Raw genomic sequence first — 24,023 nt, forward strand, 5'->3', positions numbered from 1 at the left:
GTCTTGTGGGGCCCAATTGGTGTACCAAGCTTGCGTGTGTAGTTGGTGTTGCCTGTCCTGTATGTGGGGCGTGTTTCTGGGCAGTCGGGGAGGGGGGGTGGCTCTAACAATCAAATCTCCCTGGTGATCCTAGAGATTTAAAGCTGCTGCAATAGTCTAATCCTTCAGTTCAGTCCTGCCACAGTTTGTCTCTGCCACTGACCCACAAGTCCTTGGTACTGGCGTATGGCTCCTGAGACTTGCGAGTGCGCCCCTCTTCCAGGCTGTGCACCCCGGGTCCTCTGTTGAGGGATGACTGTGCTATGTCATAGGTGAGTGCCATCCCCCCAGGGCGGTTCTGGGCTGCTGGGCTGTGTAGGGAGGCTCCCAGTCTGCTGAAATGATGGCTGAATGGGGCTTTGTTAATTCACACTGCTCCACCTTCCCAACTCTGGGACAATCAGGTGAGGCTGCAGGGAAGGCTAATGTCCACGCCCAGTTCTGTGGTGTGTGCCTGTTATTTGAAGCACTTCCGTCACACTGGGTTGTCTGGGGCAGCTCTGGGCTATGGGGCTGGTGACGGGCAGGAGTGTTTCCTGTCCACCAGGATGATGGCTGTGAGCAAGATACCTCCCTTTTCTTGGGAAGTTGTGGTGTTTAGTGAATTTTCTCAGCCACTGGATTATTGCCTTTTGTCTCAGAGCTCTCTTAGTTCTGCTCTTGTCTTGTCCTGCCCAAATTGCAAGTCTTTGAAGCTTTCTGTATTGGGCTTCTTAGAGTAATTGTTTTAGAAAAAGAAAAAAGGATTTAAAAAAGAGGCCCTCCTCAAAGATCTAATGGGTTATTGAAATGCTAAGAGACAAAGCAATTAGGGCCATTAAGGAAAGGTCCACAGGGCAGAGAAATCAGCTTTTCTTCGGGATTTGCATATGAGCCTCAGGGCCTGAGCTCTGCCCTGTTCTATGTTCACCAGAACTCCAGAAATCCTGTTCTATGTTCACCAGAACTCCAGAAATCCTCTGCTTTTATTTTGGAGTTTTTCGTGCTGTTTTTTTCTATGCCTGTCTCCTCTCTGCTGGGCTGGCTGCTCTCAGATTCTCTGGTGTCTGGTCTCAGTCTATCTATGGTTGGAGTTTGGATCAGTAGAATGAGTTTCCGATAAGAGCTGCCACTGCAGTTCTCCCTTCTCCTTCCCGGAGCTGACAGCCCCTCCTCCCACGGGACTGAGCCTGGCAGGGAGGGGTGCGGGTCCCCTGGCCACAAAAACTTACAGATTTCGCTGATCTCAGCAGTTCCACGTTTTCATGAGTGTTGCATGAAGTATGCCCAAAGTCAGATTGCTCTGTGGTGTCCAGTCCATGCAGTTCCTGGCTTTCTACCTACTTTCCTGGAGGAGTAACTAAAACATACAGCTCACCAGTCCGCCATCTTGCCCCGCCCCCAATCAAAATTTCAACAACCTTCTTTGCAGAAGAACACCATGGCCAAAGCCATGTTGTAAAAGAATGACGTTGGAGGACTCGCATTTCCTGATCTTCAAATTTTGCTACAAAACCACAGTAATCACAGCAGCATGGTGCAGGCACAAGGACAGACAACACAGACCAATGGAATCAAACTACGATTGGAGTTACATGAAATACGTAGAATATGCAACTTCATAGAGATAGAAAGCAGATCAGTAGTTACCAAGGTTTGGGAGTGGCAGGAATGGGGAAGTTATTGGTTAGTGGGTACAGACCTTCTGTTTGAGGTAATGAAAAAGTTTTGGTAACAGATAGTGGTGGTATAGCATAACCTTGTAAATGTAATTAATGCCAGTGAATTGTACACTTAAAATAGTTAAAATGGAAAATTTTATGTTTTGGAAAGATAAAATTTATGTTACCACAATAAAATTTTAAACAAAAAATCTTGAATCACTTCACTCTGTTAGAAAATGTTTCCTGGTTTGCATTTAGAACAAAAATATAAATACCTTACCATAGCCTTCCAGGCTCCTGCCTCCTACCTTTTCCTATGCCCCTTTGCTTCCCTGCTCAGAATGCTGCACACCACCCTAGCCATCTTGCCTTTTTTGAACTGGTCAAGCACTTCTGGTCTCAGGGTTTTCACACATTCTATCACCTCTGGCTAAAAGTCTCTCCTCACTAATCTTTTTCTGGTTAACTCTCTTAGCCTTAAGGGCTCAGTTTAATTACTACATCATCAGAGAAACTTTGTCCTGAAAACCCGCAGCCATCCTCCCCACCAACCCTAGGCTAAAGGGGACTTCCATTCTTCCATTCATTCTCCTAACATTGGAGTCTTGTTTTTTTTTTTATAGCACTTATCACAATCTGTAATTATCTATTTATCTGTGATCATTTAATTGGTATCTCTTCCACTACACGGGAACTGTCTACTATATTCAGCATCATTTCATCAGGGCCTAATACAGGTATGGCAGTTCAGAATGCATAATTTTTGAAAGAATGCTTAAATAAATGAATAAATGCAGACCAAAACCAATATAATTTATTGAGTCTTCACAAAACAAGAAATCAGAGACATGTATTTTAATCCCCATCATACACAACTACTATTCTAGAAACCTTTTTTTACAGGTGATAATAACCTTGCCTTTTTATAAGTCAAGACACAGTACATGACAACTTTTTAATGAAAATCCAGACTTGTAAACAAAGAACAGAAAAGTCTTCTTGGAGTGATAACGAGAGAAATTTGGACACTGAGTCCTTGGCATAGCAAAAAAGGGAAAGTGTCCCAGCAGAGGTGGAGAAGGAATACCTTGTTAAGGTGTCCTGCAGACATCTTTCTACACACACTCATATCTTAACCAGCAGCCTAAAAGTCTCAGGTTTGGTTTTCTCAAAGCTGGAGCAGAGGAATGTAATAATCAGTGTAAGAATTTATAGTGTTTCCCAGGCTTTCACCTTCCCTGTCATAACAATTTTCTCTAGGGCAGCACCCACTGTAGTTTTTAAAAATAGTTCTATTAATATGAAATATATAGATAAGTGAACGGAGTTGTCCAAGCAGTTCTCATACCTTTTAGAAGCATCTTCTTGTTTCAAGGCACTTGTCTGTTTAGTTCCTATATATAAACATATTAAAAAAAAAGGCACAGTGGGCCAAGTCTGCACAAATACACTAAATGCAGGACAAATTCCTGCACAAATAACTCAAACACACTAGAACACTGTTTCTAATTTTCCACACATTTCATTTCCAATCCTGTTTGTAAACCAAAATTATATGGGAAATAATCCAATTATTTTTCATTTTTAAAAATTAATTAATTATTCCCCTCTTTGGGAACTGAACTTTCTTATGTAACAGAGGTGCTTGGTTAGACACTCCTGAAAATCTGAGTTCTGGGGAAATCTCTCCCCATCCCCTAAACGTTCGCTCCCGGAGGAAGACAGGACGGTCTAACAATTCAGAGAATCGGAGCATCAAGGTCGGGGCACATCTGCAAGGAAGACAGGTCTGGGGTCCCAGGCCAGCAGCAAACGGCCTGCCGACGCTGCCTGGTCACCTGACCAGCCCGGCGACACCCAGCGCTAGGCTCCCAGCACCTCTAAGGCTGGGGCCAAAGCCCACCACGGGAAAAATCTTGGAACAGTTACGTAAACGGCTCGGTATGGGAAGCGTTCCTCTCTCGGTCCCGGAGACCCTCTCCCCTGGGGCAGCCTTTCAGGACGCCACGCGCGCCTCGGTCTGAAACTCTGTCGGGGCCCAGTTCTCAGGGGCCAAACATGGGAAGCGGTCCTTGTTCCTACCTGCGGTCTTTCGAGAGCCGGAAGCTCGGGCCCTGTGGCCAGCGGAAAGCGGCGGCGCCCAGGCAGCCATTGGGAAGCGTCGTCAGAAGTCGGAGACCAGCACTGGCGTCCCTCCCAGACGCTCCGCCTCCCTCACGTAGAGCGGGAGAGGGTCGGGGGCGGAGCAGGCCGGCGCGGGGCGGCACCCGGATTGCGGCCTGCGTGGCCGGAGAAGGTTGAGGAGGTCGCTGAGAAGGGCAAGAGGTCCGCCCGGTAAGTGTACGCTCCGGGCGGTCCCTGGCTGCCAGGGCCAGCGGGTGGTCTGTGAGGCCGGGAAGGCCGGGTGCGGTGGGCAAACCAGGCCAGGTGAGGTGACGGGGTCTGTGCTCAGGCGAGCAGGAGTAGGGAGAAATGGCTTCCGTTAAATGCCTCCTGCACTCACTCTGAGGTTTGTCTCTCTCGAGCGCGCGGCACTGAGGACCCTGCGGACCCCGCGCCCTTATTGCAGGGCTGGGGTCAGGCTTTCCAACCGGGAGAAACGATGACCTGCCGTACCGGAGCAGTGTTCTCTCGAAGGCCATCAGTTGCCTTGTCTCCGTGCGATTTAGAGATTTCAGTGACTGGATTGATTATTTGGGGGACTGCAGCTCCTAAAGAGAAATACCCCCGCCACACTTGGGGTGGGGGTGGGAGCATCCGAGTCTTCACCCCCTCTTGGTGAGTTGTGTTGTACTCATGTTTTTGACAAATGGGACATCAAAAAAGATAAAATTCCCTCATGATTATAACTTTGATTTTAGGTCCACTTTTTGGAAATTTTTTCAGTTAAAAAAATCATTTGTCTTACTAAAACCCTTTCTATAGTTCCTACTTGTCCTGCCTCGTGGGAGTGCTCTAGAGGGTGGTTTTTGTTTTTCACCTTTTAAGTGCATTTTTCAAACTATGGTCCTGGAAAATTTTAAAGATGCAACGGGAACTTTTTATAAAAATAAACTTTTATTTTTTTAGTCTAACACACAGTAATAACATTTTCAGCTTTAAAAATTTCCGTTTTCATTATTGTGTTTTCTAATGATGCAGAAGAACAAAACATAGTTAATGAATACTGCAATGTAAAATCACTGGTAGCTCAGTGTATTTTATATTGGTACATTTCAGCATCGAAACTAGGAAAAATAACCAAGAATGGCTGTGGAAGAACTTCAATCCATAATAAGGAGATGTGTAAGTAATTTTTTCATTTTTTTGTAAAAATAAATGCCTTTTAAAATATAGGAAGGACACAGATTAGTTTTAATTACGTTTGAGGTCACTCAACTTATTTATCTTCTTTAATCCCTGCTTTTTTTGACCTGTGAATAAATAGCAGTAGGACAAGAAGGCAGACTGGATTATTTCTGTGACATCTTTGTCTAAATAAATCTAAATTTTAATACTCACCTTTTCATAGATTTCTTTGTTATAGTGGATTTCAAGATCATTAAAGTATTTATTAGGGTGATCCTATTTTTTATGTGTGTATTTATGTTCAACTTAGCTAGAATTAAAATGGATTTTCTTTTTTCAGACAGGAAAAATCAAGTAGTTATTATATTGAATTTTTATTTTTTGTTTGTCCTTTGTTTTGTTTTGGTTTTGCCAGCAAATCCTAGAAGAGCAAAATTTTAAAGAAGAAGATTTTGGTCTGTTTCAGTTAGCAGGCCAAAGGTGTATAGATGAGGGATATACAGATCAACTGTTAGAAATTATTCAAAATGAAAAGAACAAGGTAAGTGCGATCTTTGCATATATGTCTCAGTCTTTATTGAGAAGAGAATAACCACATGATGCTATTATTCGTCTATTCATTTGTTCATCAAACATTTAAGTATCAAGTAGTAACAAAGTGTGATAGGAAATGATGGAAAATAAAAAAGGAATTCAAGGTAGTCATATTATTTTAAGATGCTTACAGTCTGGTGGAAGAGATAAACATGTAAACAACTAGCAGTAAGAAGGCAGAAGAAATCAAATAAATGCTGTAGAAGTAAAAGAAAAGGGCTTTAGAAGGAGCAGGAATTACTTCTGGATTAGAGGATTAAAGTGGCATTTAACTTAGTAATTTACATTGAGAAATGTTTGTATCAGGCTACATATTCATTGTTGGTGATCTGTACCTTCTCTTCTTCTAGCCAAATGTGTATGAAAAACCAAATTATGAGCAAAACAATATTCTGTGTACATAAAATTATAACAGGAGGAAAGCTGAATGACATTACTGGCCAGTGTCATCCAGTGGTCATTCTCTACAGGGAAATTGTATCTTGTTTATGGATCAGAGACAACTTTTTACTGGGAGGTGGTGTTGGAGACACACTGCCAAATTTTGTATCTTTGGATTCCACTTATTATGGATACAAGGAGAACAGTCTTTCTAGGAACACATGCTTTCTTAATTTATAGTGCTGTTTATTTATACAGAAGTTTTCTTGGTTGATATCACAATCTAGTCATACTGGCCTGTGATTATAACCAGGGCACCTTGATTGGATTTGGGGGATTCCTAAAACTCTAATTACATGTTGTTGTAGAATCTCTTAGTCAGTAGTTGAAAAGGCTTATCCCTTTTTTTTCTTTTTTTTTAGAAAAATCAGGGAATTTTATTTAATACATTTGTTTAATAATAACAACTAATTTCTGTTGAGTATTTTGCTATGTGCCAGATGATGTTTTAAGTACTTTGCATCTATTAGTTCATTTAGCCTCTCTAGAATCCAATAAGGTAGGTACCACTTCATTTTGTAGATAAGGAAGCAGAATCACTAAGAGGTAAAATGGCATGCCCAGTGGTAACCCAGCTTTTATGTGACTCTTCCAAGATTCAGACCTGTTCAGCCTGCTTCCAGAGAGCTTTTAAGATTCTGCTTTCCCTCCAGTTAGCACCATACAGCTCCTGCAAGGATACTTTAGAGTAAAGGAGAAGGGACTGATTGATTGATTGTAGAGACGAGAGAGGGTGAAGCATCAAAGATGACTAGATTTCTAGCCTCTGAGACATTAATACACGGTATCCTGGGCAGAAAAGGGCAGCCCAAGGAGAGGGTGTTTCCTGAAGGAAGGAAGACAAGTGAGTTTACTTTTAGAAATGTTGAGTTTAGGGTGCAGCAGGCAATTGGAAAGTAAGGTTTGGAGCTCAGTAGAGAAATAGGAGATTAAGATGTAGATTTGTGAATGATGTTTAGAGATTAAGTAATTGAAGCATTTAGGAACAAAAAGAAGTTGCCTGAGTTCAGAGAAAAGAGGTACAAGAGAAGAGGCCCAGGACCTCGTCTTGAGGAATCTCTTGTTTAAAAAGTAAGTAGAGATGAGAGTGAGGCAGAAGAGAAGGGAAGTGTAACCAAATTATTCTCTGTGCCTTGCATGCCTGAGTGTTTTATTTTTAGCATGTTTCTAAATTGCTAATGCCATAATCATAGTGAGGCTTGGTTATAATAGCCTGAGCATCACCTTTATAATGTTTCGTCTGCTACATGCAAAGGTTCACCTATCAACACGACAATGTTTATGACTAACTATACTGTAACTTAATGTTCTTGCCAGGTAATACTACTTTGATCAAGATTTACTGTTACTCTGCTTTGTGTACAATCACACACACACATGCACATACATATATGAATAGTAGTTTGTCCCAAGACAGTGTAGTGCAGACTTTTTCAACCTTGGCACTGTTGATATTATGGACAGGATAATTCTTTGTTGTGGGGGACTATGCTGTGCACTGTAGGATGTTTAGCAGCATTCCTGGCCTCTACCTGCTAGATACCAGTAGTACATTCATCTCCCTACCCTCCAGTCATGACAATCAAAAATGTCTCCAACATTGTCAGATTTCCCTGGGAATGGGGAAAATCGCCACTGGTGGAGAAGCACTGGTAAAGTGAAAAAATCTTGGGCTTTGGAGCTGGACAGACTTACATGCAAATTCTAGCTCTTCCACAGTTTAGTTTTTAGACATTGGGCATGTCATTAATATCTGAACTGTGGCATTCTCATCTGTAAATTGAGGGTAACAATCTTATCCTATAGAGTTGTTAGTATTAAATGGGGTATTTAATGGGGTATTTAGTATTAAATGACTATGGGTAGTCAGCATTTATTCCTCTCCCTCATAACCATTCACCATGCTCCCTTCCCCCAGACTAAAGGGTTACCTTGCAAATACTTAACTTCCACAGAGAATTTTGCTCCCCAGGTTCATAAAGAAATCGAGTCAATGATTGTGAACCTTCTAAAGTTTATGTTAAGCAAATTAACTCTCTTACTGAAAATAGGGGAACAATTTAAATCCTGGGAAATACCAAATTACCGGGTAAAAAGTAAAGGCCCATTTGCTTTTCCTCCATGAAATTTTTGAAGACTGTTTAAAAATGTTGATATTTATTATCAACCTACACAAAAAGTCAGTGGTGAAACGTTGTAGGCCTCACCTTCGTCATCTTTCCTATTTCAGAGAAGAGTCTAAGCGCCTCTAAGTTAGGAAAGCACCCTGAGAGTCCTATAGATGGCAGTGTTGGCTTTACTCTGAACATGTTTTTACAGGCCATCATTAAGAATATGGGCTGGAATCTTGTTGGTCCTGTTGTTCGATGTCTTTTGTGGAATAATAAGGAAGATGATAAAAGAAAAGATTATTTTCTGATGCTTAATTTATTGGTAAAGGTAAGTTAACGAAACTAGGTTCTCTTTGTCATAACACATAGAAGTATTTTATAATTTCCTTTAATGTTCAGAGCTTTACTGCTTGTTGTTTGGTAAGAATGCTCTTAGCTCATGACGTACATGCTGGAGGGAACTCTGGTGGAAAGGCCCAATCTTGTTGATTGGATGGGCAATTCTATTTCAGTGTTTCTTACATTTCTTGGGTATAAGAATTTACTAACCCCTTCCTAGACATACTGATTCACAATTTCTGGGGAGATACCTGGAAAGCTGTATTTTGAGTATCCTTTATTGGATGAATAGGGAATTCAAAATTTAGTAGAAGCAGTTCAAGGCCATACTGCCATCTTTTGACAATGTTTTAACTAAACTCAAATCTCAGTACTCTTTCCTCTGTGATATATTCCCTAAAGAAGATGAAAAACCTAGAATGCAAGTAATCACAGTGGAAATAGGAATAGATAGTAGAAAACAGATCAGTTGTGACCAGCATCTTTAAAAAGAGACCCTTGCTAAAAGGTTAGTAGAATAGATTACCCAAAAAATGTACACAAACCATAACTTTCTATTTCTGTTTAACCCAGAAATATGAAATTCGTGTATTTTCTTAGAAATTGAAATATTCAAATTACTGTAAAAGACACATTTTATTGGAAGTTGAAGGATATTTAAAGTCCCCTGTTGAGTAGAGGAAAGATCATGTCTCCACATGTTAATGCTCTAAGAAAACAGTACCCAAGTGGAGATAAACATAGTAAAGAAAACAGAGAAATACAGTATACCAAGCCTTGGAGCTGTTTTGCCAGTGTGAAGTCATTCTGTGACCATGCTTTTCTGCTAATGGGACTGGTGACTCAATTTTTCTTGTTGCTGCAAGATGGGGAGAGTGGCAGCTCTACAGGTCAGTAAGCATCTGTTGGCATGAAATCTACATGTGTGTACTCTATTCTGGATTCATGGTTTACAGTTTCTGTTCCCTCAGCTTGAATATGGATGTGATTAAGGCAGAAGTGACACCATATGACTTATAATGACACTAGGTCATAAAAGGTGACATAACTTCCACCTGGTTCTTTGGGTACACTCACTCTTAGAATCCAGCTGGCATGCCGTGAAGAAGCCAAAGCAGGCTTTGGAGAGGCCCATTTAACGAGGAGCTGAGGTCCCTGCCCTATAGCCTACTTGAGTTCCTAAATGATAGCCCAGCACCAATGTGCCTGCCACATGAGTGAGCCATCTTGAAAGTGGATCATCTAGCCCCTTGTAGAGCTACGCCAAATGAAGCCATATGCAGCAGAAACAAACTTCCCACTGAACCCTAACCAAATTGCAGATTTATGAGCAAAATAAATGAGTGTCATTGTTTTGAACCAAAAGCAAACAGAAAAACCCAAAAAGGTTAGAAGAGCTATAAGTCAATATATAATATCTAAGAAAGGTCAATTCTGAGAAAAAGGACATCATGAAAAGCTACTTAGAGATCAGAGGAAGTAAAGGCAAATATATACTTGGAAGGAGGGGAGTCCATCTAGATATTAGTTATTAACTATTTGGGTTTTTAAAAACTGAGTGAGGTATTAAGGTTTGGCCAGTCAGAAGGCAATGCAAAGTTTTATCTGTTTAAGAAGTACAAAAGAGACTCTGAACTATAGTCTAAATATCCTGGCAATGTGAGATGGAATGGTCCCACCTGCTTTAGGGCTTTAGACTAGACAGGTGAAGCTCAGAGGTAACCTCAGCTCTTGTAATTAGGCTCTCCCTTCCCCTACTTCTCTAACTTTTCCTTTAGCCTGGAATTTAAGTCTCCAAAATGTATTCTCCCATTGAGAGACCCTTTGACTTCCTTCTTTTTAGTCTTACAGTGATGTGACAATCACAGATTTTATGTTTTGCTGGTACTTTTTTTTTTTTTTTTAACAATTGTATGAGGTGTTTTACTGTTAAGCAAAAGCAATTGTATTTTCTCAATATATGCCTTCTTTTAAAAATAATCATGTGGCTTTAAATACAACTTGTATTAAACAGGTTCAATTGTGAATATTTTTATAGTTATGTAATCCAAAGGAATTATTGTTGGGTTTGCTTGAACTGATTGAAGAACCCTCTGGAAAGCAGATATCCCAAATTATTCTTCTTTTACTTCAGCCATTACAGACAGGTAATGAACATTTTGGTGTCTACATATTTCTTGTTTTATCTTGATGTTTCCCCAAAACATCAACACTACAGTAAAGTAAAGTTGACGACTAATTATTGAGTAGTCTGTTTACATTAGTAATAGCAATGCCAAGTTGAATCCTGCTGCTTGTAGAAAGATCAGAGTAGCTGCCCAGTAAATACTTTTGTTAAATGTCATTTTTTTTTTAAATTTTCCATCTTTATTATACAAAAGGGTAGCATATTATCTATACTCTTTTGTACTTTTTTCCCCTTTAATAATATATCTTGGAAATCCCTCTATTCTGTTCACAGAGGTTAGCCTCATTCTTTTTCACAGCTGCATAGTACTCCGTAGGGGTTGCACCAGAGTTTATTCTACTTCCTTTTTTTTTCTTTATTCAAGAAGTTGTGGGTTCACAGAACAATCATGCATAAAATACAGGATTCCCATATACTACCTCATTATTAACACCTTACATTGGTGTGGGACATTTGTTACAGTTGATAAAAGCACATTTTTATAATTGTACTATTAACTATATATAGTCCATGGTTTAACTTAGGGTTTGCTGTGTAGGGTAGCTCCATGAAAATTTTTTTTTTTTTTTAATTTTTATTCTGTTACCACTTGTACAACCAAACATTCATATATGTATTTCAGTGCTGTTAATAACATTCAAAATGTTCTGCTCCCCACTAATGTAAAGTGTTAATAATAGAGAAAACTGTGAGAAGGAGGTCTATATAGCAACTCTGTATTTTCTGTGATTTTTCTGTAATCCTACAACTTATCTAAGAAAAAAAATTTTAATAATAAAATAAAAGATAAAATAATTGTGAAACAATCATGGTAAAATATCTATAAGGTAATTTTATACCAAGAGATGCCCGCTATGAAGTCATATTTTAATATAATTTCAAAAGTAAAAATCTGTTTGTATTTGGGATAAAGTCAGTATTGGAAGCATTTTATTAGGTTGATGGGACTGTAGGGGTAATTTTTTAAAAATATTGTTTTAAACATTTTTATAATAAATAAAAATTGGGGAAAAAAAGAGAGGTGTTCTACATTATTTAATGCTGCAAAGGAATTTTGCATTTAAGTTTGCAGCTTTTTAAGAAATTTCAGAATGTAAGCATGAATGAGGCTTTATTAGTGTCAACTACGTTGCCTGTGCTCTTTTCTATAAATATAGTTTATTAAACATAAAAACAAAAGTGTGCCACCATCCATTACCAAAACATTTCCATCATTCTAAATAGGAAATTTATACATTTTAAGCCTTAACTTCCCATTGCCTTTCCCCACCCTGTCCCCTGTTAACCTAATATTCTAGATTCTGACTCTATGAGTTTGCTTATTCTAATTATTTCATATCAGTAGGATCATACATTATTTGTTCTTTTGTATCTGGCTTATTTCACTCAACATGATGCCTTCAAGGTTCATCTGTGCTATCACATGTATCAGGATTTCATTCCTTTTTATGGCTGAATATTCTGCCATATGTATATACCACATTTTGTCCATTCATCGGTTGACGAACCCTTGGGTTGCTTACATCTCTTGGCAATTGTGAATAGTGCTGCTTTGAACATTGGTGTGCAAATATATGAGTCCCTGCTTTTATTTCTTTTGAGTAGATACCTAAAAGTGGGATTGCTGGATCATATGGTAATTCCATACTAATTTTCATATGGTATGTTGTAACTTACAGCTTTTTGCCTAATCTTCCTGTCTCTAACTTATATCTAGAATTTTCCCTGTAAACATATTTGAAAGATAACATTGGTGGTCTCTGCAGTACTCAATCTGATAGCATTATAGTAGTCCTGTATCTTGGATAAGGATAGTATCAGGCATTGCTCAGCCTCTGCATTGGGGAATTGGGGCTGGGAATAGCACAGGTACTGTTGAGGTATGCAATTAGGTAGGGTAGAATGATAAGGCTCCTTATCTGAGTGCAGTGACAGTATTGGTAAGTCACTCAGCAACCAGAACAGGTAGTGTTTATCCATGGGAAGAGGCTACTTTTTCATTTTATTATCTACATATAACTTAGAGTCTGAGAGAGGGACCCAGAATTGAAAGTTAGAGTAAATTTGTTGTAAATATGAATGCCCACCAGCTTTGAACCACTTGAAATATTCAGATTCTTCTAGAGGAAAAAAAAAAAAACAAAACCCCCATTTGTATAATGCTTTATAGTTTACAAGGTACTTTCTCATAATTCATACTTAAACAACTCCCCAAATATGGAAAAATGTGTTTTTGTCTTATGAAGTATGTAACATGTTATAAAGGTACCTAAACAAGATTTTGTCTCATTTATTGTAAGATGCCATGATTGTGAGATGCTCTATTGTTTCATGTACCACAAAGAAGGAAAAAAAATACTGCCTGTTAACCTATGATATGCCATCCTGATTTTAGAGTTGTCAAAATGTGGGAAAAAAATTTCTACATATACTGGGCTTCTTGTCACACGTTTAGCATAATTGATGAGCCACCTCAAGTAACAAATTGGTGTGTGTTTTAGTGATTCAGAAACTTCATAACAACAAGGCATATTCAGCTGGATTAGCATTGTCTACCCTTTGGAATCAGCTGTCTCTTCTTCCTGTTCCATACTCAAACGAACAAATACAAACAGATGACTACGGCCTTTGTCAGTGCTGTAAGGCCTTAATAGAGTTCACTAAACCTTTTGTGGAAGAAGTCATTGATGACAAAGAAAACTCACTGCAAAATGAAAAGTTAAAGGATGAATTACTGAAATTGTAAGTATTTAAAAAAATGTTACAGTGGACTTAATTAATTGTTAGTTTACTTGTTTTATGTTTCTTTGCCATGTTTGCTACGTAAATATAAATTTAGTTTCAAATTTGAAATTTTAGAAGAAAATGGGGTTCATATACAACAGTGGGGTTTGATATTTCTAAAAATTACAGAATCAAAACCTTTTCATTTAATTTACTTTATATTCACCTATTTATTACCTTTACTGATCATCATAAATGAGTAATGAAAGTGGGGGAAACAGATACATGTAGCTTAAGGAATCTGGACATTTATTGGGGGAATTGTATTTTTGCTCTCTTTTTGCAAGTAGAAGAAGGAGCACCAGACAGTTGTACATCCAACTTGACCACAAAAACAGTGGCAAAGTACCAATAGGAAATAGCATTCACTCCAAAGTGACCATAGACTAAACCTGCACTGTCCAATATGGCTGTCAGGCACTTGACATATAGTTAGTCCAAAGTAAGATAAGCTTTATGTGTAAAATACCTGCTGGATTTTGAAGACTTGTTATAAAAAATTTTTAAAAAGTAAAATACCTCAATAATTTTTATATTGATTACATTTTGAAATAATATTTCAGATAGATTGGGTTAAGTAACATAAATTATTAAAATTAATTTTTCCTGCTTATAACTTTGTAAAAGGTTATAACTTTTTAAAATGACTACTAAATTTTAAATTATATATGGGGCTTGCATTATATTTCTTATGGACAGTGCTGGACTATTGAACTACATGGAACAATAATTTTATTTTTTTTAATTGTGGGGACTAGTAATTTATTGTCATCTTTCTATTTGGCCAGGTTACAACAGTTAGAAAAATTTTGCCATTTATAATCATCATTATTTCATAAAAGAAAAGAGTTTAACTGAAGAAATAGGAAAGCTTGGTTTAATCACAGAATACAGTTTAATTTTCTAAATTAAACAAATACAGTTTCATGAAAAATTTACTATGTTCCAATTTTTCCTTGAACCTATGAACACTACATCAGAGCCCAACACTGGCCCTCAAACCAACATTCAGAATCCATTGATATAATCCAGACATGGAGGTGAATCTAGAGGGTTCTTGTGCTCTCCTCACTAGGAAGAATGATGCTACTTCACCAGTTTTATAGGCCATTGAGTTATTGGTGCCTATATTATTTTTCAGGTAAAATTAACTAAGATATGTTTATTAGAACTAGGCATTTTATATTTAGGAACTGTATTCACAGTTACCCATTTCTTATGTCTTAGTTGTTTCAAAAGCTTGAAATACCCTTTGCTGACAGCACAATTCCTCGAACAGCCTGAAGAAGCTGAAAATGATCCTTTAAGGTGTTTTGCATCTGAAATCATAGTAAGTAGAGTTAATTTAATCTGCTATAAAGTCTGCTATAATCTGAAGTATTATCTTCCTGTATTCTCATATACTGCACATGAGCATGTAAATGAATTCATTTATTTATTAACACCTTCCATTCCAAACTTGTTTTCTGCTTATATACAACTTTTTCAAAGGTTATATCATATTGTAATACATACTCGTTTGTAATCTACTTTTCTCTCCCATTAGCAGTATGTTATGAATTCTGTTTTTTCATATTAATAAATATTCATCCATTGGCTCAATAGTATTCCATTGTATGGATTTAGCATAATTTATTTAACCTGGACCATATAGTTCAACATTTAAATTGTTTCCAGACAACTACAGACTTTTTTCTTTCTTCTTTTAACTGTTAATTCTGTGGTAAGTATCCTTGTACCTCAATCTTTGCATAATTCTTTAATTATTTCTTTAAAATATATTCCTAAAAATGGAATTTTGTGCTGAAGGATATGCTCAGTTTAAAGGCTCTTGATAAATGTTTCCAAAATAACACCAGAAAAGTTAACTTTATTTTATTTTAGGAACAATTTGGCTTTATGCATCAAGAATTTTTTAAAATGTGCCAGAATTCTGTTTTAGGAAAATAACCTGAAATATAGAAAAACATGTACTTGAGGTTGATGTTCATGAATTTTAAGAGAGCCAGTCAGCATGACTGTATTCTTTTCTTCAGACATGTTCTGCTGCATAAGTTCGGGTACAGCATAACAGGAGAGAGAGATTTAACTAGGTTGGGATTTTCAGAACTTGATGAGTTCTACAAAGCAAGAGAGGGGCAAGGGCATTGAGCATGTATGTAAGGGGGTGATTTTAAGGATGACCAGGGAATTTAATCAGGGTAAGGAGGGAAGTTAGGACATACTGAGTGTGAGAGACAGTGAAAGGATGATGGGGTCAGTAGGTTTGTGGGTCCTGATGTGATTAGCAAATTGTTAAGAGTTAGGTTACTAACAGGAGTGAGCTGAAAAGATAGGAGGTTAGATAGCAGAATGCTCAAAATTGATGTTATGGAAACGTTACAGTTACTGATAACAATGAAGATCTAGAATAAGTTGAACCAGGGATCAAAGAAGAGCCTTAACACAAAGTCAATCAACAATAAAACCCTAGGCAAGAGGGAGAAAATGACCTTCGGAGTTAACACATCAAAATAATCAGATGCCCAGGCATCAACAAAAAATTAGAAGCCATACTAACAAACAGGAAGATATGGCTCAGTCAAGGGAACAAATTAAAATGTCAGAGGAGACACAGGATTTAAAACAACTAATCAAAGAAGTTAAAAAAATCCCCTGAATCAATTCAAGGAAATGAAGGTAAATATGGATAGAAATAAGCTAATGGTGGGTATAGAGCTAAAGGATACTAAGAAGTCAATGTGTGAGCATAAAGAAGAATTTGAAGGTTTAAAAAGTATCATAGAAATTATGGGGATTAAAGGCACAATAATGGAGATTAAAAATACACTGGAGGTGTACAACAGCAGATTTGAACAGGCAGAAGAATCAGCAAAGTTAGGACAATTAAAATCATACAGTCACTCAGGGGGATAAGTCTCCCTCGCAAAGTAGGACATGACTCCTAGGGATGAGCCTGGCCATGGCACTGTTGAGATTGAGAATGCCTTCTCATAGGTTACTCCTATGCAGGCTTCAGCCAGATATTGCCAGTTGCCACAGTGTGCTAAGCCCCAACCAACAGTATTCCTGAAAACCCTAAAGAATACCCTGGCCTCTATTTAAGACTCTATAAATGTTTTACCTAGTAAGTTTATTTTTTTTTAGAAACTTAAGGCCTCCAGATTGTTCCTATGCCAGATAAGCCCTGAAACCCAGAGCCACCAGTCTCTCCAAGAACATCAACCAGTTTCATTCCTCTACCCCATGAGGTGAACACCCCTTTCCAGCACAAAGAAGTTAAAATGGTCAGTGGCCAGATATCCCTGAAGATTGAGAGAATGATTAAATGAGAGGGAGGAACTGGAACTGAGAAATTAGGATTTAACAAATGATTATGACTACTGAATCATTATATAGATATTTCTTTTTGGTTTCTAGTGTATTAGAATAGCTAGAAGGAATTACTGGAAATTGTTGAGCTGTAATTCAGTAGCCCTGATCTTTGATAATGATTGTATAGCTATGTAGGGAAAAAAAAAGTCAGTAGCCAGTGTTTGTATGGATCTACTTCTGGATGTTTGTTTTATTCTATTCCAGTGATCTATATATCTGTCTCTGACAATACTACACTGTCTTATTTAAACTACTTTTATTGTAAGTCTTAAAATTGGGTAGAGTACAATACTAGGGGTCAATAAAGGGGGTGGCAATAAAGGGTGTGGGATGTTTGGGGTTTTCTGTTTTTATTTTTCTGGAGCAATGCAAATGTTCTAAAATTGATCATGGTGATGAATGCTTAAGTATGCAATGATACTGTGAACCACTGATTGTATACTTTGGATGGATTGTATAGTGTGTGAATATATCTCAATAAAATTACATTTAAAATGAAGAGAGAATGAGGGCATATGCAAAAAATTAAAAAAAAAAACTTCAAAAGCTTGCAAAATAACTGTTTCTCTACTCAAAAAGTTAATAGACTTGATGAAACTGACATGAGTAGTTATTTACCACCATCTCCTGTCTTAAGATCTCCAAGTCATTTGATACACCAGGCAAGCACCAAATTCAATGGTTTATGGGATATTTGCAACCAGAGGAATTTTAAGATGTGTTAATGGAGAGAAGCAATAAAGGACCAAAAAAAGGGGGAAAAAATCATATAGTCAGACCAGATCGTTGCTTTACTATCATGTCATGATATTTGTATGTCTCACCATTTTAGATTGTTCTCAAATGTCTCTGATTACTTTTTTTTAAAAAAAATTTAATGTAAAATGATTTTCTTTTGTGCACCTCAGAGCCCTTCATCTAACAGTCAGGTCATCTGACTATCAATAAAACTTTGTATGTGTCTTTAATTATGATTCTAAATTAAAGATTGAGTTGATTTAGTAGCCATTTGATATACAAATACTTATGTAAAACATGATTTTCTGTTGGCTTTAGTATTAGTTTTCTATTGCTGTGTAACAGATTCCCACAATCTTAGCAGCGTAACACAACACACATTTGTTATCTTGCAGTTTCTGTGGGTCGGGAGTCCAGACACAGCTTAACTAAGTCCTTTGCTCAGGTTCTTATCAGGCTGCAATCCAGGTGTTGGCTGGAGCTGCAGTCTCATCAGAAGTTTAACTGGGGAAAGATCTACTTCCAGACTTCCTCCAGATTGTTGGCAGAATTCATCTCGTTGTGGGTGTAAGACTAAAGACCCCATTTTCTAGCTGGCTGTTGGCCAGGAGCTGCTTTTAACTCCTAGAACCTGCCTGCAGTTCCTTGTCACATAGCCCTCTCCTTAGGCCTTGTCACAACATGACAGCTTAGTTCTTTAAAGCCAGCAAGGGAGACTATCTGACTTTAAGGAGGACCTGGACCCTCTTTAAAAACCCTCCATCCAATTAAGTCAAGTCCACCCAGGGTACTCTTCTTTCAGAGTAACTCAAAATCGGTTTGGATTTTGGAACCTGGAATACATCTGCAAAAATCCCTTCACTTCTGTCTTACAACATAATCTAATCATGGCAGTGACATCTTACCGCCTTCACCGAATTCCATTGGTTAGAAGCAAGTCTCACAAGTCCCACCGACACTCAAGGGGAGGAGATTGTCCTGGGCCTGAGCATGGTGGAGAGTACCCTAAGGCCTGTCTGTTGCAGCTTCCTTTTTTGTTCTTTTCACAGGGTTTTTTGTCAGCAATGGGAGACCCTTTCCCCAAAATGATTTTTAATCATGGAAGGAAAAAGAGAACTTGGAATTATCTTGAATTTGAGGAAGAAGAAAACAAACAATTAGCAGACGCTATGGCTTCTCTGGCATATCTAGTATTTGTACTGGGCATGGGTATTGATCAGCTTCCACTGGTGTTCAGGTAAGAGTCAGTGTTTGGTTTCTTCATGCAATATAAAAGAAATATCATCAAACTCTTAGTTCTGTCTAATGCCAAATATATGTGTTAATAATACTGACATGGTAAAACATTTAAAATAAAGTAGAAACAATGGCTATTATTATTATTCTAAACGATACTAGCTAAATCTGGTAAAGCCGGTAGTGGTTAAGCAATGAATATGTTCAAATAAGCATACAGGAATGGAAAAAAAAATTAAAGTGTTAAACTGAGCTTGGTTTTGAAGCTGTTGGAACACCTTGGCCTATAAAGGAAGGAACTCGTTAGGTATTCATGGAATAGTCTAAATTGCCATCATGTCTTCTGCTGTAATCCTGAGTGGGGTCCTTATACATCCACTCTTGCTTCCTTTTAATCTAGCCCATTCTCGACATATTAGAAACTGAAGCTTTTAAAAAAGCAACCCTTTACTTAAAACTCTTCAATACAGAATCAAGTCTAAATGCCTTAACATGACTTGTGAGACAAGCTTATGCATGATCTGGCTCCTGCTTGATTTTCCTTATTCATCTCCAACCACCTTTCTTCTTATTTACTATGCTCTAATAGCACAGACCTCCTTTTGGTTTCTTGCTGAAACAGGTCTTGAACTTTGCTGCTGTAGGACCTTCATGTATGCTTAGAACAATCTTTATCCTTAAATGTCACTTTCTGAGAAGAGCATTCTCTTATCACCCAATTTAGGTTGAATCCTCTTGTTATAATTACTTTGAATGTGTCCCCCTTTTTCCATATAGTTTATCACAATTATTTAAAAAAGAAAGATAATCTTAAAATGTAATATCTTATGGACTTTAAGGTCCATGAGAATAAGGATTGTGTATTTGTCTTGCAGGTCTTGGGTGTATTTCTTTCTGTGGGTTTGTATATGTATGAATGTACCTGGGGATACGTTTGCATCTAAATTGCAATAATGGCTACTATTTGCATATTTATGTATCAAACCATATATTAACAGCCTTATATGTGTTATCTAATCTTTATAATAACCCTATAAAATAGAGCATTATCTCATTTTATAGATGAAAATAATAGGCTTAAACAAGTTAAGAAATTGCCAAAGATCATACAACTAATTAGTGGCATAGGTGGAATTCAAACATAGTTCAATCTGACCCCAGAGCCCATACTCTTAAACTTCATACTCTACCACCAGAATGACTTATGTGTTTATGTATATAAAATTTCTAAAAATGTATGAACTTGTGTGTGTATTTTTTTCCCCTATTTTAGCCCATCGTACCTCTTGCAACTTAATATGGGGCATGTTGAAGTCTTTTTGCAAAGGTAAGGTCATTGAGATGGCATCTCAAAATTAAATAGAAGTATTAAAATAGTCCTTGTCAAGATCAGAAGGAAGAACCTTCTCTTGGCCAGGTCTGAATTAATTAACTAGTTATTTTATAAAACATGAGACAAATAGTCACAACAAGCAGAAATGCAGAAATAAGAGTTTTTCATCAAAGTCTTATTTTCAACCCAAGATAGTATTAAGATATTGTCTTGTAAAATTTCCATGGTTTTCCAGTCATCTGTTCATGAGGTTTCTTTCTTGTGAGGTTTCTTTCTCATTTCAAAAGTTAGTAAGTTGAAACAACCTAACTCACTGCAACCTCCTCCATCCTTATAAAGAGGAGCAGTCAATAAGGAAAATTCATCTGTGTTTTTGCTTCATGGACAGAATCTGTTAACTGCATCAAAAGAAGGAGGTGTCTTTACCCCTACCTTTTATAACTTAGATTATTGACATTCACTTGCAATTTTTCTCATTTGGGGTGCTAAGAAGCAAATCTTTTTTTAAAAAAAAATTACAAAGTAACAGTTATACATAATTTTTCCAGACAGAAGTTTAAGGATTTTGCAAAAACTCTACATGTTTTGTTTTCTTTCCCTGTTATCATGTTTAAATTATACCATGAGACCAGTCAGGACCTTACAGTACTACCCTCTAGGAACATTAATGACAGTTTATCAATCCCATTTCTTCCTAGGTGAAGGAAAATTTGTAACATGGCAAATGTCCAAAGCCTCAACCTATAAAGCGGGAATTTCCTGGCATGAGTAATTATTAACTCTAAATTTGCTGTATTATGTATGTCAATGATTTTACATTATTTTTACTTTATGGTGAGGATACAGTATCATTTTGTATTATCTTTTAATGTAAGCTCTATATTCTTGAGATATTCAAACTGGTTAGTCATTGAGCCAAAATTTATAACACTTTTAACTCCTTACATGGGTAGAATAAGAACCTGGAGCCTGAATAGTTTTTATCACATTCTTCAGTATTTACTAAACAATCATCATAAAACTTTTTTTAAAAAAATTATCACCACAAGTGGAAAGTATTGAATTCTTTTTTATCTAAAGAGAATTGAAAAGCTTTTTTAGAACAGCAACTGGAAAATATAGCATTGTGTCAGGTATAATTGATTTCTTAGCACTTGCTTTTTGCACGTGTTACTGATTTGATGCCAGGAAATAAGCCCTGCGTGGCCTGACTTTGGTCAGATTTGGATGTTAATAGCCAAATCAAAAGACAGATTAAAGATAAAGAATTTTGAACAAGCTCTTCGACAGAATTTCTCCTTAATGATGTATATTTTAAAAGGCTTTAAATTTTAATTTTTATTTATTTTTCCTAAAATGAAGAATCATTTAAAACAATTTATAAAATCATGTTGATAAATTTTAATGTTCTCTTCCAGAACAGAAGAGTCTGTTTTCTCCAAAGGATTGGTAAGATTTGTTTGTTCCTATTATAATTTAAACATAGTTAGGTAAAACAGTAAAGCTGTTGGGTTAAACATATATTTATCCCTGCATATATTTTAATCTGTAGAATCTATTGGAGAATGGTTTATTGAGAATGGAAGACAACAGTCTACTTCATCAGTATTTAGAAATCAAGAGTTTTCTTACTGTACCTCAGGTAAATAAGATATGTATTCTAATCTTGAAAATAGCCCCTTACCTATTCCGAGCTTAAGTTTTCTGACTCATCTCCCACTTTCTTTTCCACATCTTCTGAATACTCTAGTCCAGCACTGTCCAATTGAACTTTCTATGATGATGGAAATGTTCTGTTATCTGTGTTGTGCAGTATGAGACACTAGCCACATTGAGCACTTGAATTGTGGCTTGTGCAATGGGGAACTGAATTTTAAATTTAATCTAAATTTAAATAGCTATATATAGCTAGTGGCTGCCATGGTTGACAGCACAGCTTCTAGTGGAAAAGCAGAACCTTCTTTAACATTGTTTCTGCAGATATTAGGAATCCTGAAAAATGATACTCATTTACTTGTGTCATAATTCAGGTTCTCAGGACTCCATTGGAGACTGATACTGACTTGTTACTAGAAAGACCGATAGATATTTACTTTTTACCTCCTATGATTTATTTTGGCTAAAACTGTTAGTTATGATATCCAAGACAGATTCTTAGATGCCAATGGAGAGGCTGATCTTTTCACTATTTAAATAGAAAAACATGGCTTTTGTTAAGACATTAAACCTGATTTTTTAAAAGATTCTATTATATTTCTTTCTGTTTGATTTCATACTGTTGCCACTCTAGACATAATTGAAAATTACCATCCACTTCTAAATTAACACTTTGTAATACCCTACTCAGTATCACTTAAAAAAATCTATTGTACTTAGTTTCCTATGGACATAACAGTGTAAGGAATGAATGAAAGAAAAAAATCAACTGTACTTTTAAATCTCCTATCTTCCCTTCTCTGAAATTTTAGTACCTACTACTTAGTTGTTTGTTTGCAGTCATTATTTACATCTGAATTTAAAATTTTTTATTTCCAGGGTTTAGTGAAAGTAATGACACTTTGCCCCATTGAGACGTTGGTATGTAAATGCTTTGGGACTAAATATAATTTGTTACCATAAGAAAATTAGATAAATAATTTAATCTTCATTCATTTTATGTAACTATTTTTTGTTCCATTTTAGAGGAAAAAGAGTTTAGCTGTGCTTCAGCTATATATTAACAAGTTGGATTCACAAGGCAAATATACATTGTTTAGGTGTGTATCAAAGTGGTTATTTGCTGAGTGTGTGATTGGTTAAAAATCAAATTAACGTCATGTAATTATTTCAGGGTTGAGTATTTCAGTATATGTAATTCAAATCTAGTTGGAAGCTATGTTATAATAAATTCTATTCTTTGTGATGGATAGAGTAATCAAATATTATTGGCACATACTGTCTTAGTTTTCCAGGGCTGCTCTAACAAATACCACAGACTGATTGGCTTAAACAACTGGTATTTATTCTTTCACAATCTTGGAGGCTGGAAGTCCAAAATCAACGTTTCAATAGGATCACGCTTTCTCTGAAGTCTGTAGCATTCTGGTAGTACCTTGCCGGCAGTCCATAACTCAGTCTCTGCCTCCATCACATGGCCATCCTTCTGTCTCTTCCTGATTCTGTCCAAATTTCCTCTGTTTATAAAGATTCAAGTCATATTGTGTTAAGGCCCACCCTAATTCAGTGGCCTTACCTTATAACTAATAGAATCTTCAAAAATCGTTTTCGCAAATGAGTCCACATCCACAGGATCCTTTTCACAAATAAGTTCACGTCACATCATGTCTTTTAGGGGACATGATTCCATCCATAACTCATGTACACATTATTCATATATAACATGAATAATAGTATAGATTTTAATTAATTGAGATACTTTAAAAACAGACTTAAACAGAGATTTGATAAGGTTCCTACCAGAACTTTACATATGTCAATAATTTCCATTATTCACTGAAATTAATAACTCTAGAATTATAACTTTGACAGTGTATTCACTATAAGTTAATATCAGAGTTTACCAGTAGTGCTCTTTGAAGGCAAAAAGAGTCTAATAACACTCTTTAAGTCAGGGGTTAGCAAACTTTTTGTAAAGGGACTAGATAGTAAATAGAAACGTTGTGGGCCTTAAGTACCTGTTTGTAACTGTTCACCTTTGTCTTTGTAACAAAAGCAACTATAGACTGTGTGTAAACCAATGGGCGTGGATGTGTTCCAATAAAACTATATTTACAAAAACAGGCAGCAGGATGGATTTGGCCTACAAGCCTTAGTTTGCCAGTCCTTGTTCTAGGTAATAAAAATGAGTTTAAAACAGATTTGGGCAATGTCAAACTGCTAAGAAGTCTACTTTGGGATTGGCCAACACTAATCCT

General features: G+C 36.9%; 2 protein-coding genes across 10 annotated transcripts in view; one reads left to right on the forward strand and one right to left on the reverse strand.

Annotated features, from left to right (window-relative positions):
- Positions 1–3,893, reverse strand: part of RPAP2 (RNA polymerase II associated protein 2) — a 197,068-nt gene extending 193,175 nt beyond the window's left edge. For 2 of the 6 annotated variants that reach the window (XR_005215302.1, XM_037826644.1), the window contains exons 1-2: positions 3,765–3,849; positions 3,031–3,082 (exon numbers count right to left, since the gene is read on the reverse strand). Coding sequence is in view for 4 of the 6 variants with exons in the window: in XM_037826644.1 (XP_037682572.1) it covers positions 3,031–3,082; positions 3,765–3,834 (122 nt within the window). In the remaining 2 variants the exon portion in view is untranslated. Of the gene's footprint in view, positions 1–3,030; positions 3,083–3,764 lie in introns of all 6 variants that reach the window. The other 4 variants (XM_037826645.1, XM_037826646.1, XR_005215303.1 and 1 more) reach the window with 3 other exon arrangements.
- GLMN (glomulin, FKBP associated protein) overlaps positions 3,889–24,023 on the forward strand; it is a 29,418-nt gene continuing 9,283 nt past the window's right edge. The window contains exons 1-15 of one of the 4 annotated variants that reach the window (XM_037826649.1): positions 3,922–4,016; positions 4,208–4,460; positions 4,902–4,967; positions 5,386–5,511; positions 8,325–8,444; positions 9,322–9,345; positions 10,494–10,602; positions 13,145–13,385; positions 14,655–14,757; positions 18,590–18,777; positions 20,050–20,103; positions 21,528–21,558; positions 21,662–21,751; positions 22,645–22,686; positions 22,792–22,865. In XM_037826649.1, the coding sequence (XP_037682577.1) occupies positions 4,929–4,967; positions 5,386–5,511; positions 8,325–8,444; positions 9,322–9,345; positions 10,494–10,602; positions 13,145–13,385; positions 14,655–14,757; positions 18,590–18,777; positions 20,050–20,103; positions 21,528–21,558; positions 21,662–21,751; positions 22,645–22,686; positions 22,792–22,865 (1,241 nt within the window). In that variant the 5' untranslated portion in view covers positions 3,922–4,016; positions 4,208–4,460; positions 4,902–4,928. Of the gene's footprint in view, positions 4,017–4,207; positions 4,461–4,901; positions 4,968–5,385; positions 5,512–8,324; positions 8,445–9,321; positions 9,346–10,493; positions 10,603–13,144; positions 13,386–14,654; positions 14,758–18,589; positions 18,778–20,049; positions 20,104–21,527; positions 21,559–21,661; positions 21,752–22,644; positions 22,687–22,791; positions 22,866–24,023 lie in introns of all 4 variants that reach the window. The other 3 variants (XM_037826648.1, XM_037826650.1, XM_037826651.1) reach the window with 3 other exon arrangements.

Source organism: Choloepus didactylus, chromosome 2, assembly GCF_015220235.1.
Source record: "Choloepus didactylus isolate mChoDid1 chromosome 2, mChoDid1.pri, whole genome shotgun sequence".
NCBI classification, from domain to species: Eukaryota; Metazoa; Chordata; class Mammalia; order Pilosa; family Megalonychidae; genus Choloepus; species Choloepus didactylus.